Source organism: Papio anubis, chromosome 3 (genome assembly GCF_008728515.1).
Source record: "Papio anubis isolate 15944 chromosome 3, Panubis1.0, whole genome shotgun sequence".
NCBI lineage: Eukaryota > Metazoa > Chordata > Mammalia > Primates > Cercopithecidae > Papio > Papio anubis.
In genome coordinates, this window is record NC_044978.1 from 112,783,536 (window position 1) to 112,800,524 (window position 16,989).

General features: G+C 35.5%; 1 protein-coding gene across 1 annotated transcript in view; it reads left to right on the plus strand.

Annotated features, from left to right (window-relative positions):
- TMPRSS11E (transmembrane serine protease 11E) overlaps positions 1–7,206 on the plus strand; it is a 38,287-nt gene extending 31,081 nt beyond the window's left edge. Inside the window, exon 9 of the mRNA XM_021938575.2 lies at positions 6,292–7,206. Within this exon, the coding sequence (XP_021794267.1) occupies positions 6,292–6,453 (162 nt within the window). The 3' untranslated portion in view covers positions 6,454–7,206. The remainder of the gene's footprint in view (positions 1–6,291) is intronic.
- Positions 7,207–16,989: the final 9,783 nt, after the last annotated feature.

The window sequence follows — 16,989 nt, forward strand, 5'->3', positions numbered from 1 at the left end:
CTTCCTTTGATACTCAGGTGAGGGACTAATGCCTCATTACTACTGCATGGAGGTTAGGCCTCTTCTGATAACACTCTGGCTGAAGGTACTTTGTTACTGCTCCCCTTTTGCCTCCACTGACATCATGGGGTAGTGATTTCATTACTGCTTGGCAGTGGTGAGACTTGACTTCCCACTACATCCCCTCAGAGATGGTTCTAGTAGATGGGGAGAGTTATTCCTCTTACTGGTTGGTAGTTCATGCTTCCCACTCAGTATATATATATATATTTTTAAGTATCCTCCTTTTTTTTTTTTTGAGGTGGAGTCTCGCTCTGTTGCCCAGGCTGTAGTGCAGTGGTGTGATCTTGGCTCACTGCAACTCACTGCAACCACTGCCTCCTGGGTTCAAGTGATTCTGCTGCCTCAGCCTCCCGAGTAGCTGACATTAAAGGCGAGCACCATGACGCCTGGCTAATTTTTGTATTTTTAGTAGAGATGGGGTTTCGCCATGTTTGCTAGACTGGTCTCAAACTCCTGATTTCAGGTCATCTTCCTGCTTCAGCCTTCCAAAGTGCTGGGATTACAAGCGTAAGCCACTGCACCTGGTCCCTATTCAGCATATGCTGACATCAATCTCGTAGGAAATTGGGCCTTGTTACAGCCTGGTAAGCGTGGAAGCCTCTTCAGTTGGGATTTATTGTCTTCCCGGATTTTCTGTTTTCCCAAGTTGTCTTCTTATTGGTTGTTTTACTAAGGAGAACAGGATTTTCTTGGAGCCTTTTAAAAAACCTGCACTTGTTGGCAGGTTGCCAGTTTGCTGACTTCTTCGGTTTCAAGTCCATGCTATATGAAGAAAAAAAAAATTCAGAGCGCTCACTGTTGTATCATTCCTTTTGTCCTGTATTTCTGAACCTACCTGTCTTCTTCTCTCTAATTTTCAGAGTCTTTTTATGTTTGTTTTATTTGTAATGTCTGGGTATTTTTTGGTTTGCTTTAGTTGTATTTAGCTGGGGAAAAAAGAATAAGTAAGTCTATTCCATATTGGTCTGGAGCATTTGCATATTTTTGAAGCCAGGTTTTGTTTTCCAATGTTTGGCTAGTGCCACCAATTTTGTACCTTTGGTGGATACAAAAATTTTGACCTCTATGTCTTCGTGTGCATCACTGACAAAATCATGGAGGGGGCCAATAACTGGTTCCTTGTATGTGTCACTAAATGCTCTTATAATTTTCATTTTGTGATTTGACAGAATTTTTAATGTGCTTTCAAAGCCTTATATTTCTCTTTAGAATTCCATGTTATTCTGTGTGCTTTCTAATCTGTATTCACAAAATGGTACCATTAATTTCTAACCTTTTTTTTTTTTCAATTTTTTATGTTATTCCTTTCATGCTTTCACATGAACACTGTATGTGTATTGCCTTCATTTGCTCCACCTCATTTAATTCACTGTTGGCATCACTATAGTTCTTTACCAACTTTTACCTTTGGGTTAGTCGTTTTAGCAATGTTCAGTTTGCTACACTAAATTATTTTATTCAATTGACCTTTGTTTATACTCTGACAAATTCTCAAGTTTAGACTCACTTCATTGTGTTTCTTTTTCTGCTCTGAGGCCCTAATTGCTCCTAGAGGAACACACGGAACAAAGTAGATTGGTCCCATTACCACACTCTACTAAAAATTCCTTCCTAAAAATTGAAATTGATTGTGTAGTTCAATCTCCTGAAATGAATTCAACTTAAAAGATGCACTTGAAAATATACTTGATCCTTGTTATTTGCAGATTTCATATTTTCAAATTCACCTACTCACTAATATTCATTTGTAACCCCCAAATCAATACTCAAGGCACTTTTATGATCATTCACAAGCATGCACAGAGTGGCAAAATATCTTATTACTCAGTGAGTATATTCTTACCTGAGGTTGAAAAATGTGATACCATGCCTTTTTATTTCAATTCTCATACTGTAAACAAGTGTCCTTTTCTTGGTCTACATAGTACTACATTTTTCACATTTTTATTACTTTGCTGGCGATTTTGCTGTTTAAAATAGTCCCCAAGTGTTGTGTCAAAGCATAGTGCAAGAAGGTTGTGATGTGCCATATGGAGAAAATATGTATATTTGGTAAGCTTTGTTTAGTTATAAATTATAGCAGTGTTTACTGTGAGTTTAATGTTAATGAATCAACAGTGCATATTAAATAGAATGTCTTTAAACAGAAACACGCACGAAATCTGTTTATGTATTGAGCAGTTGACAAAAATGTGACCAGAGTCTCCTGGAAAACCAACCCTGTATTTCTCCTAAGAACAAGGACTCAACAATCATTAATTCAGTGTTTGTGGTGACTTCATAGAACACAACTACTGTGAATAATGAGAATAACCTGTATTTTATTTGTCTTCTTGATGGTCATAGAATCATTGGTGGTTTAGATATTATGCTAGACCTTCTTTTGTCCTAATCATCATCATCCTACTTGCCTCCAACTTTCCTGAAACTGTTGAAAACGTCATGCACTTTTACTTTTACATTTATGATCATCCGTTATGTTCTTTATTCAACTATCTCGTTTTCTATAGTCTCCATAGTAATGTCCTTCCTAAAAATTTCAGAGGAACAGATGTATGCCCTCTTAATCTTTTATTTTATAATTTTTATTATAAAAATTTCAATGGTATTCAAAAATATGGAGGATAAAATAAGGAACTTTCATGTACTCATCACCTAGTTCAAAAATTTACAACTCATGGCCAACCTTACGTTATCCGTACATACCCTGACACAATCCCCTCAACCCCTTCCCCCACCAAAATATCAAATCTATTTTGAAGTTAATCCCAGATGTTATATACTTTCATCTGAAAATGTCCCCATTCAAAAATACTATTTTGATAGTGATATTAGAGGTATACTCTTTACAAACTTTGTGAGCTACAGAAGAGAAGCCAAATTTGCCCTGTGATTACAATATTCTACTTTCTTATCTCTGGAAAGACATGGCACCCATTTTTGGGGGGCAGGGATGGAGTTTCATGCTTGTCACCCAGGCTGGAGTGCAGTGGTGCGATCTCTGCTCACTACAGCCTCCACCTTCCGTGTTTAAGCTATTCTCTCACCTCAGCCTCCTGAGTAGCTGAGATTACAGGCAACTACCACCATGCCAGGCTAATTTTTGTATTTTTATTAGAGACAAGGTTTAACCATGTTGGTGAAAAATTCCTTCCTAGCTTCCAGGCTAGTCTCAAAATCCTGACCTCAGGTGATCCACCTGCCTCAGCCTCCCAAAGTGCTAGGATTACAGGTGTAAGCCATCGTGCCCAGCCTCCATTTAAAAAATGTTCATGTCTAGCATCCACAATTTTTCCCACTTGCCTTGCTCTTTATATTTTAATATCACAAAAACCATTAATAACCTCATATGTAAAAATTTTTCCTTGAATCTCCTACTGTTTCTCATCTCAGTGGTATTTGGCGACCTTGTCTTTCTAAAACATATCCCTTGTTTGAATTTCATAATTCTGAAATTTGCTGATTTCTTTCCTCCTCCTCCATCTACTCATTTCCGACTCTATCCTTTGATTAATCTCTCTCTCTCTCTCAACCTGGCTATCCTCAAGATTCAGATCTCAGATAAAATTTTTATCTGCTGTCTGTATTCTCACTCAAAGAAGCCATCTTTTCTTTGAACTCAGCTATCACCTTAATGAGTGCCAAATCTATGTTTCCAGAATTCAACTCTTGCCCATATTTAGTCTTACATTTCTACCTGCTTCAAAGTGATCTCTATTTATATATTTTAAGTTCTAAATATGAAATGAAAATTTGTATATGTGCCATTTGAAACTTAACAGGCATCATGAAATGTTGCCTGGGTTTTTAAGTTTCTTGCTCATATTATTAGGGTTCAGTATTCTTTATTCGTAGAGTTGTTTTTTTTTACTCTTATGTTTCCTCCACATGTATTCAGCTAAGTCCTAGACTATTTTCCCACTTTACCATATCTTTCATGTTTATTTCTTATGCCTCTATTATTTCTGTTAACACCCTAATCTGTTCCCTCATTTCTTTGTGTCTTAATACTTCCACGGCTTCCTGTTTGGCTTCCTACTTCCAATTTAGAAGTTTCTGTTGTGATATGCACATTCCTGAATACACTTCCTGTTCTGTTTCTCACTAAACCATTCACTGAAAAAAACAGGATTAATGAGACAAATAAGGTTAGAGACAGACTGGTCCCTCCAAAGCTATGCAACTTTTTAACTGAAGAATTAACAAATATAATAATTTGTACCTTTTTTTTTTTTTTTTTTTTTTTTTGTATTTTTTAGTAGAGACGGGGTTTCACTGGGTTAGCCAGGATGGTCTCGATCTCCTGACCTCGTGATCCGCCCGTCTCGGCCTCCCAAAGTGCTGGGATTACAGGCTTGAGCCACCGCACCCGGCCTAATTTGTACCTTTAAAAATAGCTTGCACAGTGTAGGCAGACAGAATGCCCAAGGTCTGGTGGCTTACTGGGGACATGTTAAAATGCACAGAAACAATAATGTGGAAACACAGGTTTGCTGGTGCTAAGGCAACATACACAGGGAAGTGTAGTCCTGAGCAGAGAGAAACACAACCTAAAACTGATACAAAGCTGGGATACATCTCTCTGGGGAGGGAGTTTTGGGAACAGGAACTCAGGCGTTTTCTTAAACCAGTGCCCTGGAGTTGTCTGCCTGTGCAATAGCTCAGTTGAAAGGGTTTTCCTTTTCTTCTGCAGTTTATAATTCTACTGCCATTATTCTGGCTCCCTTGCCTAAAAAAACGCACATATAAACGATCATAATTTCCATCTTCTGACATAACTCTGCCATTCACTAATCAAATGTGTGCTAATTAGTGCTGGTAGAATAGACTCTATATTTTTTTATATTTGATACTTGCTGGACGTCACCTTACTTTCAGCTTGTAATGCTATTAGATATACTGCTGTCTCTTTAAAAGAATTATTTATTCTCAGACTCAATTATTCCTGTCTCTTATGCTGATTTAAGCTTTCTTGTCTCTTGTATCTTCTATTTCTCTATCCTGATTTTCTCTGCCTGCATATAGACTTGGGGTTTTATTATCAAAATTATTTATTTTCGAATAGCTTTATATGGTATATCTTATTTCTATAAGCAGGTTGCGGGTTCCTAGAGGACAAGATCCACGTGTTTATAATACTCTTTTTATATCTCCTCCTATCTACGAGGGTATCAGTAAATGCTTATTGGTTAGATTTAAAATCACAAATGTATTATTTCAAATTTACTATGATATTAATTTTTTAAATGGACAAAAGAAAATTCACAAGGAAGTTAGCATAATGTAGGGAAAAAAGCATGGCCTTCTGAATTAGATCACTCTGGATTCAAATTCAAGGTCTGCCACTGATTAGCACGTGATCTCAAGCAAATTACTTAATGTTTCTGAGTTTCAGGTTTCTTAATAACCTGGAAAAAATTAACCTAGTTCTATGTTTTTATTAAACAAGAATTATACGAATCAATGCCATAATATGTTAATCAATTAAGAACTTCATAGAGTGTGAATACTTAATGGGTTGTCAATAATTAGAGGCTCCAGGATCTTGAGGAATAATCAGCCAGTACCTCGTTATTAGAAGCCATATAAAGAAGCAAAACTCCAGAGTTTGCAGGATATAATTAGAATTTGTGATTTTATATATGCATTTCCTAAGTTCTGCCTTTTGCTAGACTAAGCACTTTACATTCACTGTCTTACATCATCTTCATAGTACTCATCACAGGTAGGTATTATTAGGAGCATTTACAGATAAATAAATTAAAGGTTTTAGCCAGCTTGGAAAGGCCAAACTTGAGAGAGAAACCCTGGTGTCTGACTTTAATGTCTGGTTTTTTTTTAAGTTTTATTTTATTATTATTTTTTAAAATCAGTAATAGACTCTTCACTCCCTTTTTGGGGGTTATGTTACACTAATAAAGAGTATAGACAAAATAACTAGGGAGTTATTTTGTCAGATGTATCACGTGAGTTAAGAGTACAGTTCTTCAAAGAGATGGAGCTTTCAATCTCATTGTTTTGAACCTTGAGGCTACATCAGTTTTCAAGGTATTGGAGTTCCTCTTTTAGGTGGATAACTGACATAAATGGAGAAAATCACTTATGTATGCGAACACACTGAATACTTTTGAAAATTACCCCTTTCATTATGTTCTTAAGTTAGAAAAATAGCCAGTTCCTCTGTAATGAACTGAATTATGAATTACTAATTTCTGTCTTCTCCTTTAGGGTGACTCTGGAGGACCACTGGTTAGTTCAGATGCTAGAGATATCTGGTACCTTGCTGGAATAGTGAGCTGGGGAGATGAATGTGCGAAACCCAATAAGCCTGGTGTTTATACTAGAGTTACGGCCTTACGGGACTGGATTACTTCCAAAACTGGTATCTAAGAGAGAAAAGCCTAATGGAACAGATCACATTTTTTGGGGGGGTGTGTAGAGGCCATTTTTAGAGGTACAGAATTGGAGAAGAAGACTTGCAAAACAGCTAGATTTGACTGATCTCACTAAACTGTTTGCTTGATGCATATATTTTCTTCCCAGCTCTGTTCCACACATAAGCATCCTGCTTCTGCCAGATCAGCTCTGTCATCTGTGAGCAATAGTTCAAACTTTATGTACATAGAGAAGTAGATAACACAATATTACATTACAGCCTGCATTCATTTGTTCTCTAGAAGTTTTGTCTTCAGAATTTTGACTTGTCGACACAAATTTGTAATGCATATATACAATTTGAAGAACTCCTTTTCTTCAGTTCCTGAGCTCCTCTCATTTCAGTAAATATCCATTTTCAAGGTGCAGAACAAGGAGTGAAAGAAAATATAAGAAGAAAAAAATCCCCTGCATTTTATTGGCACAGAAAAGTATTCGGTGTTTTTCTTTTTCTTAGTGGAATATGGGAAATGATCATATTCATTATGAAAGGTCAAGCAAAGACAGCTGAATACCAATCACTTCATCATTTAGGAAGTATGGGAACTAAGTTAAGGAAATCCAGAAAGAAGACAAGATATATCTTTCTTTTCATTTCCAAACAACTTACTATGATAAATTGATTCTGTTTTCTTGTGACCTATAATAATTATACAAACATCATGCAATGTACTTGTTCTAAGCGAATTAAAGCAAATATTTATTTAACATTGTGTTATTGAGGATGTCAATATATAACAATAAAATATAAATCACCCAGTTGCTTGACATTATGGTATGAGAATCCACAAAGAAGGGGAAGATGGGAAAAATGTTACTAGTCAATTTATTGTAAATTATTTTAAAACTTGAGGCTAGGATGAAAATTAATTTAATAACAATCAGCATGCCTATGTAGTAAAATAATTGTGCTGTGGAATGGGAGGGAATGAAGATTTCAAACAATTGGCTGAAAAGGTTTTATTCATCTAAGACTTTCCCAAACAGCAAATCCTTGAAGGGAATGAGATCCAGGTGTTAGTGTATAGTCTAGTGATGCAACTAAACTGGGGTTCAGACCTCTATTTTGAGATGATTGCAGATATTTTTCTCCCCTTGCTGTTGTGTTTACAGTTCATGCATGGCTAATCGTCCTGTTAGACTCATTTGGACTGAGATGGAAAGATATAGAGAAAATATCCTGGAAACTCCCTCATTGCTGCATCTAGTGTGATACTGAATTGCTAACTGCCTGGATAATAAAACTGAAGAGTAAAAGCATAATATTCGCCACCTTCATGATTTTAGTTTTGGTAAATTATTACTGAGCTGTTAAGAGACACAGCTTTCAAGTAATCTAGACCATAATGAAGTTAGGACTGGTACAATGACGTACGGCATGTTAATGGTGAGATTTCACCAAGTCTTTCCTCATTGTATATAGCTACTCGTATAAGTTCTATATTGTACGATAATTACCTTGAAAACCGGTATTGCGAGGAAAAATTTGACTTCATTGATCTGAATAACATTGGAGTATGAACTGATAAAATTTAGGCGCTTGGCAAAAATATGAAAACTGACATGAATTGATAGTGTTAAATATTTTACGTAAGCTATTTTTGTTTCATTTAACAAAATGCTCTGGGAAAAAACAAAATTGAGGAAAACCTTAAATTTTAAGCAAGGATATAACTACGTTTAAAACTACTCTCAGGGTTCCGTTAAAAATGGATTCCCCTTGTTTCAGTGTATTCTGTAGTTGGGCCGCTAGGTGGCACCCACATGCTGTAGGAAGCTATCGGGAAGCCTGACATCAAGAAGGATGTCTAGAGATGAGTAATAATGAGAACTGAAATCAGAGTCTTGCAAAACCAAAAGAATACAATTTATCCTTGCAAATGGATTTTAAAAATTAATTCGTGTTGATTTACATCATTATTAGTATTTTTCAAATTTCTGGAGACTGGATTCCAAACTAAAAATTTATGATGCATGATTTGAGGAATGCCCTCTGCAAACGCACCTGGAGCAATTTAAATTAAAAAGAAATTTTAAAAGCTTAATTTTACAATGACATCTTATTCCTAAGAGAAATGCTTTTGATATTTCCTTCTACAAAGGATTTGAGCATTGGAAGTTTGGGTCAAAGTGAATATATGAGCAATAGTTCAAACTTTATTTACATAGAGAAATAGATAATACAATATTACATTTCTAAAATGGTAACTTCTTTTGAAAAGTAATTTCCAAAGGGTTTTATCATTCTTGGGCATGTCTGTGTTAACTGTTTCATTGGATAAAGTTAAGAAGATGTGATTATAATATTTATTATTTTTTTAAAGAGGGCAGGCAATTCCTCTTCTATATCTTCTTTCTTCCTACAGCACCTAGTAAAGTACTTTGTATATAACAGTCCTTCAATAAATGTTGTTGAATGACTCTTTTATTTTTACATTATGCAGAAAACATAGCTTTATTATTATTTACACATTAATTTTTAGAAGTAATCTCAGATTTTACACTTACTGAGTGAATTAAACCAGTTACTATTTATCTAAGCCTATAATCTCACTCATAAGATAGAGATGATATTTGCTCAAATGATTGTTGTAGAAATAAAACTGTGAATGTTTAAAAAGTGCTTAGCACAGTTCTTGGAACATTAGTAGGTGTTCAAGAAACGATAGCAATAATAACTGTTACTATAATGAAACTACATTCTTTTAAAAAATATGGTATTTGATGATAATAGGCTAAATACCTTTTTTTTTTTTGAAATGACAAGAAAATTAGACCAACAGAATGTGCTAGTTTAAAAAATTTCTGATTCTACAAAAAGTTTTATTGGAGTAATTCTGAAACATATTTATCAAAGTGGTCTGTCACTGTGAGAGTTTATTCTAACTTTTCACTTCAATTTAAAAAAATGATAAACCTTATTAACCACCGAGTGGCTGGATTATATCAAGATCTATGGTGTAGTTCAAATGTCGCCTCTTCCGTGAAGCCTTTTTTTACTTCCTCAAGTGGATGTACTATCCTTTTTATTCTGAACTTCCTTACCATTAATATTTTTATTTTCAGATAGTCATTGATTCAGATATGGTTAAGATATAACTGTAAGATATAATTCACAGAGATTCTGTGTACCCTTTACTCAGTTTACCTCAATAGTAAGATCTTGCTTAGGTGTAGTATAATGTTACAATGAAGTTGACATTGAGACGATCCATTAACTTTATTAGGATGCAATCAATTATATATGTGTGTGTAGCTGTAGGTGTGTGTGTAATTAGTTCTATGTAATTTAATTACATATGTAGATTCTTGTGATTACCAAGATACAGACAGATTGTTCACAAGGCTACATCATGCTACCGACAGCCATCCAGCTCTCTCCCTACCCCTGTGTCTAGTCTCGAATCCCTGGCAACCACTAATCTGCTCTCCATCTTTATAATTCTTATTGTTTCAAGAATAGTATATAAATGTATTATACAATATGTACCTTTTTCAGGTTGGCTTTTTCGCTCAGCATAATTTTCTTGAGATCTATCCAAGTTGTTGTGTTTGTCAGTAGTTAATTCTTTTTTTAATTACTGAGTAGTATTATATGATATGAATGTACCACAGTTGGTTAACTGTATACCCATTGAAGAGCATTTGGATTGTTCTCAGGTTTTGGCTATTACAAATAAAAGTGCTACGAAGATTTGTGTGTAAGCTTTTTGTGTGGACATAAGTTTTTATTTTTCTGAGATTTATGGCCTAGAGTACAATTGCTGGGTCATACTGTAAGTACATGTTTAGATTTTTAAGAAATGGCTATATTCTTTTCACATGCTCCTTACTGCTTGTAAAACTCTGTACTTAGAATCTCCACCTGTGGATTTCAGATGTGTAGATAGATGTGATTTCAACAACTAGACTGTAAACTCCATTAGGGTGGGACAGTAACTGATTCATTTTTATATCCTTCACAGTTCATAGGAAACTATAATATTATTTATGGAAGTTGTTCTATAAAGATTTATTAAATAAAAGTAAAGACAGTAATAAAAGCAAACAAATAAATACACGTAAAATGAAAAAGAAGAAATGACTTTGGGTAGAAAAGAATGAACAGTATTTTATTTCCTTCATGAAGGTATTACCGCCCAATTTCTGTAATTCTGCATGAACTTTACCATGGCACCTCCATGTGTCTTATGTTGGTTGTTATAAAATCTTGTTTTTCACTTTTCCACAGGGTACACAATCAAATACAGACTAAAAACATGGTTGATATGGAGAATCTGTCTTTATACCTGAATTTATTTTCTGATGCATGTTATACTTAATAGTTTTCTGACACATCTGTGTCAGCTTCTACTGTACTTGTGGAATGGATTCCAGTTTAAGGATACACTCAATAAATATTTGTTGCTCTTACTTTTTATAACCATGACTCTATAATTTGTCCTAATGTAATTTTTATTATATAACTCTTAAGGTGGAGTGAAAGACAGAGACCTGTAAAATGTAATCAGAAGGTCTCCCTTAGCTGTCCCTAATGCATTAATCAGTACCTCTTTGGCATAGATGTAGTCAGCTTAAATTTTACAATCACTGTACTCACTGCCTTGCATATAGCCCTCACCTTCTTGTTCTCTTGCTCCACCACTCTGTGACACTTATTTTTTACTATGATCCTGGTAAAATTTAACTCTCCACTCACTGTTTTTAAAAACTAATTAATTTCTACCATTTTTGTTAAAGTATAATTGGCGAATAAAAATTGTATATAGTTACAGTGTACAATTTGATGTTTTGATATACGTTTACATTGTGAAATTATTAAATCAAGCTAATTAATATATCCATTACATCAATACTTACTATTTTTTATGAGAACATTTAATATCTACTCAGCAATATCTATTTTTAACATTTAAAAAATACTCAATACATTATTAACTGTAGTCCCCATTCTGTAAATAGGCCTCCAGAACTTATTTCTTCTACGTAACTGAAACTTTGTATCTTTTAACCAATATCTTCTCATTTCCACCACACTCCAGGCTCTAGCAAACACCAGTCTGCTCTCTGCTTCTATTAGTTCAGCTTTTTTAGAGTCCACATATAAGTGAGATCATGTAGTAATTAGCACTCTCTGCTTGGTTTATTTCACTTAACATAATATCCACCAGGTTCATCTATGTTGTCAGCAATGACAGGATTCCTTTCTTTTTTAAAGCCGAATTGTATTTCAATGTGTGTATTTCTTTATTCTTCCACCAATGGACATGTAGGTTGATTCTGTATTTTGGCTATTGTGAATAATGCTACAATAAACATGAGAATGCAAGTATTTCCATACTGAAAGTGAAAAACAGAATGGTTGTATGGTACTTAAAGTATGGTTTCTACTGAATATTTCAATCACTGCTGAGATAACCAAAATAGAGTGTAAAAAACAATAAAACAAATCAGCAACACCAAAACTGTACTTTTTCAAAATGTCAAATAAATGATTAAACTTTTAACTAGACTGAACTCCCATAAAAGAGATGATTCACATTTTAATAATAAAATCAGATATAATAGTAAAGACATTATTACCAATCATACAGAAATAAAATTATAATTGTATATTAGGAGCACTTGTATGTCAACAAATTGTAATAACTTAGATGAAATGAACAAATCTCTAAAAAGACACAATCATGCAGACTCAAGAGTTCTAATACAATTCCATTATGTTCAAAGGACACACTTTGTATGATTTCAGTACTTTTATTGAGAGCTTTGTAGGGCCTAGCAATGGACTGTCTTAGAAAATGTTAATGTACTTGAGAATATTATATACAGTCATGCATCGCTTAACAACGGGGATACATTAACTGCATTGTTATATGATTTTGTTGTGTGAATATCATATAGTGTACTTACATAAATTTACATGGTGTAGCCTACCACACACCTAGGCTGTATGGCATAATCTATTGCTCCTAACCTACAACCAACAGCATGTCACTGTACTGAATACTATAGGGAACTGTAACACAATGGGAAGCATTTATGTATTCATATATAACTAAACATAGAAAAGTTACTGTACAAATACAATATAAAAAATTATAAAACGATATACTTGTATGAAATTCTTATCATGAATGGAGTTTGCAGGGCCAGAAGTTGCTCTGGGTGAGTCAGCGGGTGAGTGGTGAATGAATGTGAAGGCATAGGACATTATGATAACTACTGTAGACTTTATAAACACTACACACTTAGGCTACACTAAATTTGTAAACAATTTTCCTTCTTCAATGAAAAATTAACTGTAGCTTACTGTAACGCTTTTAATTTACAAACTTTAAATTTCTTTTACTTTTTGACTCTTTTATAATAGCACTTAGGTTAAAAACAAACATTTTTCAGTCATACAAAAATATTTTTTCTTTATACCCTTATTCTATAAGCTTTTAAAAATATTTTAATAATTGGCCGGGCGCGGTGGCTCAAGCCTGTAATCCCAGCACTTTGGGAGGCTGAGATGGGCGGATCACGAGGTCAGGAGATCGAGACCATCCTGACTAACACGGTGAAACCCCGTCTCTACTAAAAATTACAAAAAAACTAGCCGGGCGAGGTGGCGGGTGCCTGTGGTCCCAGCTACTCGGGAGGCTGAGGCAGGAGAATGGCGTGAACCCGGGAGGCGGAGCTTGCAGTGAGCCGAGATCCAGCCACTGCACTCCAGCCTGGGTGACAGAGCAAGACTCCGTCTCAAAAAATATATATATATATATATATTTTAATAATTTATTATTTTTTACCTTTAAACATTTTGGTTAAAAACTAAGAGCCCACCACAACTCAGCAAGGCCACTGTGGCCAGACTGACTCCTTAGAGTCCCTCCTCTCTGGGCAGAACATCTCTGAAAAAAAGGCAGCATCCCCAGTCAGAGACTTATAGATAAAACTCCCACCTCCTGGGACAGAGCAGCTGGGGGAAGGGGCAGTTCTGGGCACAGCTTCAGTAGACTTAAATGTTCCAACCTGGCAGTTCTGAAGAGAGCAGTGGATCTCCCAGCACAGCATTTGAGCTCTGATAAGGCACAGCCTGCCTCCTCAAGTGGGTCTCTGACCCCCGTGTATCCTGACTGGGAGACACCTCCCAGTAGGGGCCAACAAACACCTCATACAGGTGAGCTCTGACTGGCATCAGGTGGGGGCCCCTCTGGGATGAAGCTTCCAGAGGAAGGAACAGGCAGCAATTTTTGCTGTTCTGCAGCCTCCACCAGTGATATCCAGGCAAACAGTTTCTGGAGTGGACCTCCAGCAAACTCCAGCAGACCTGCAGCAGAGGGGTTTGACTGTTAGAAGGAAAACTAACAAACAGAAAGGAATAGTATCAACATTAACAAAAAGGATGTCCACTCAGAGATCCCATCTTAAAGTTACTGACTTCAAAGACCAAAAGTAGATAAATCCATGAAGATGGGGAGAAACCAGTGCAAAAAGGCTGAAAATTAAAAACAAAAACAAAAACAAAAACAAAAAACAGAATGCCTCTTCCCCTCCAAAGGATCACAAATCCTCACCAGCAAGGGAACAAAATGGGATGGAGAAAGAGTTTGATACATTGACAGAAGTAGGCTTCAGAAGGTGGGTAATAACAAACTCCTCCAAGTTAAAAGAGCATGTTCTAACTCAATGCAAGGAAATTAAGAACTTTGAAAAAAAGATTAGACAAATTGCTAACTAGAATAACCAGTTTAGAAAAGAGCATAAATGACCTGATAGAGCTGAAAAACACAGCACAAGAACTTCATGAAGCCTACACAAGTATCAGTAGCTGAATTGATCAAGGATAAGAAAGGATATGGATATTAGAGATTGAAGATCAACTCAATGAAATAAAGTGAGAAGACAAGATTAGAGCAAAAAGAGTGAAAAAAAAAGAATAAAGCTTCCAAGAAATATAGACCTATGTGAAAAGACCAAATCTATGTGTGATTGGTGTACCTGAAAATGACAGAGAGAATGGAACCAAGTTGGAAAACACTCTTCAGGATATTATCCAGGAGAACTTCCCCAACCTAGCAAGGCAGGCCAACGTTCAAATTCAGGAAATACAGAGATCACCACAAAGATACTCCTTGAGAAGAGCAACCCCAAGACACACAATCATCAGATTTGCCAAGGTTGAAATGTAGGAAAAAATGTTAAGGGCAGCCAGAGAGAAAGGTTGGGTTACCCACAAAGAGAAGAGATTCAGACTAACAGCAGATCTCTCTGCAGAAACCCTACAAGCCAGAAGAGAGTGGGGACCAATATTCAACATTCTGAAAGAAAACAATTTTCAACCCAGAATTTCATATCCAGACAAACTAAGTTTCATAAACAAAGGAGAGATAAAATCCTTAACAGAAAAGGAAATGCTGAGAGATTTTGTCACCACCAGGCCTGTCCTACAAGAGCTCCTGAAAGAAGCACTAAACATGGAAAGGAACAACTGGTACCACCCACTGCAAAAACATACCAAATTGTAAAGTCCATTGACACTATGAAGAAACTACATCAACTAATGGGCAAAATAAATAGCTAGAATCATAATGGCAGGATCAAATTCAAATATAATACATTAACCTTAAACGTAAATGGGCTAAATGCCTCAATTAAAAGACCAAGACTGGCAAATAGGATAAAGAGTCAAGACCCATCAGTGTGCTGCATTCAGGAGACCCATCTCATGTGCAAAGACACACATAGGCTCAAAATAAATAAAGGGATGGAGGAATATTTACCAAGCAAATGGAAAACAGAAAAGAAAAAAAAAAAAAAAAAAAGAAAAAGAAAAAAAGCAGAGGTTGCAAATCTAGTCTCTGATAAAAACAGACTTTAAACCAACAAAAATCAAAAGGCACAAAGGAGGGCATTACATAATGGTAAAGGGGTGAATGCAACAAGAAGAGCTAACTATCCTAAATATATATGCACCCAATACAGGAGCACCCAGATTCATAAAGCAAGTTCTTAGAGACCTAGAAAGAGACTTAGACTCCCACACATAATAGTGGGAAAATTTAACACCCTACTATCAATATTAGACAGATTGAGGCAGAAAATTAACAAGAATATTCAGGATTTGAACTCAGTTCTGTACCAAGCAGACTTAATAGACATCTACAGAATGCTCCATCCAAAGTAAACAGAATATACTTTCTTCTCAGCACACATTGCACTTATTTTAAAATTGACCACATAATTGAAAGTAAAACACTTCTCAGCAAATGCAAAAGAAGAGAAATCATAACAGTCTCTCAGACCACAGTGCAATCAAATTAGAACTCAGGATTAAGAAACTCACTCAAAACCACACAACTACATGGAAACTGAACAACCTGTTCCTGCATGACTACTGGGTAAATAACAAAATGAAGGTAGAAATAAGGATGTTCTTTGAAACCAATGAGAACAAAGACATAATGTACCAGAATCTCTGGGACATATTTCAAACAGTGTGTAGAGGGAAATTTATAGGACTAAATGCCCACTAGAGAAAGCAAGAAAGATCTAAAATTGACATCCTAACAGCATTATGAAAAGAACTAGAGAAGCAAGAACAAACAAATTCAAAAGCTAGTAGAAGACAAGAAATAACTAAGATGACAGCAGAACTGAAGGAGATAGAGACACGAAAAACCCTTCAAAAAATGAATCCAGGAGCTGTTTTTTTGAAAAGATGAACTAAATAGATAGACTACTAGCCAGACTAATAAAAAATAATAAAATAGACTCAATAAAAATGATATAGGGCATAACACCACTGATACCACAGAAATTCAAACTACCATCAAAGAATACTATGAAACCTTCTATGCGAATAAACCAGAAAATCTAGAATAAATGGATAAATTCCTAGACACATACACCCTCCCAAGACTAAACCAAGAAGAAGTCGAATTCTTGAATAGACTAATAACAAGCTCTGAAATTGAAACAATAATTAAGTTTACCAACCAAAAAAGTCTAAGACCAGACAGATACACAGTGGAATTCTACCAGACGTACAAAGAGGAGCTGGTACCATTCATTCTGAAATTATTCCAAACAATGGAAAAAGAGGGAATTCTCCCTAACTCATTTTATGAGGCCATAATCATCCTGATACCAAAACCTGGCAGAGACACAACAAAAACAGAAAATGCCAGGCCAATGTCCCTGATGAACATTGATGGAAAAATCCTCAATAAAATACTGGCAAATCAAATCCAGCAGCACATCAAAAAGCTTATCCAACACGATCAAGTCCACTTAATCCCTGGGATGCAAGGCTGGTTCAACATATGCAAATCAATAAACATAATCCATCACATAAACAGAACCAATGACAAAAAACCACATGATTATCTCTATAGAGGCAGACAAAATTCAACAGCCTTTAATGTTAAAACTCTCAATAAACGAGGCATTGATGGAACATATCGCAAAACAATAAGAACTATTTATGACAAACTCACAGCC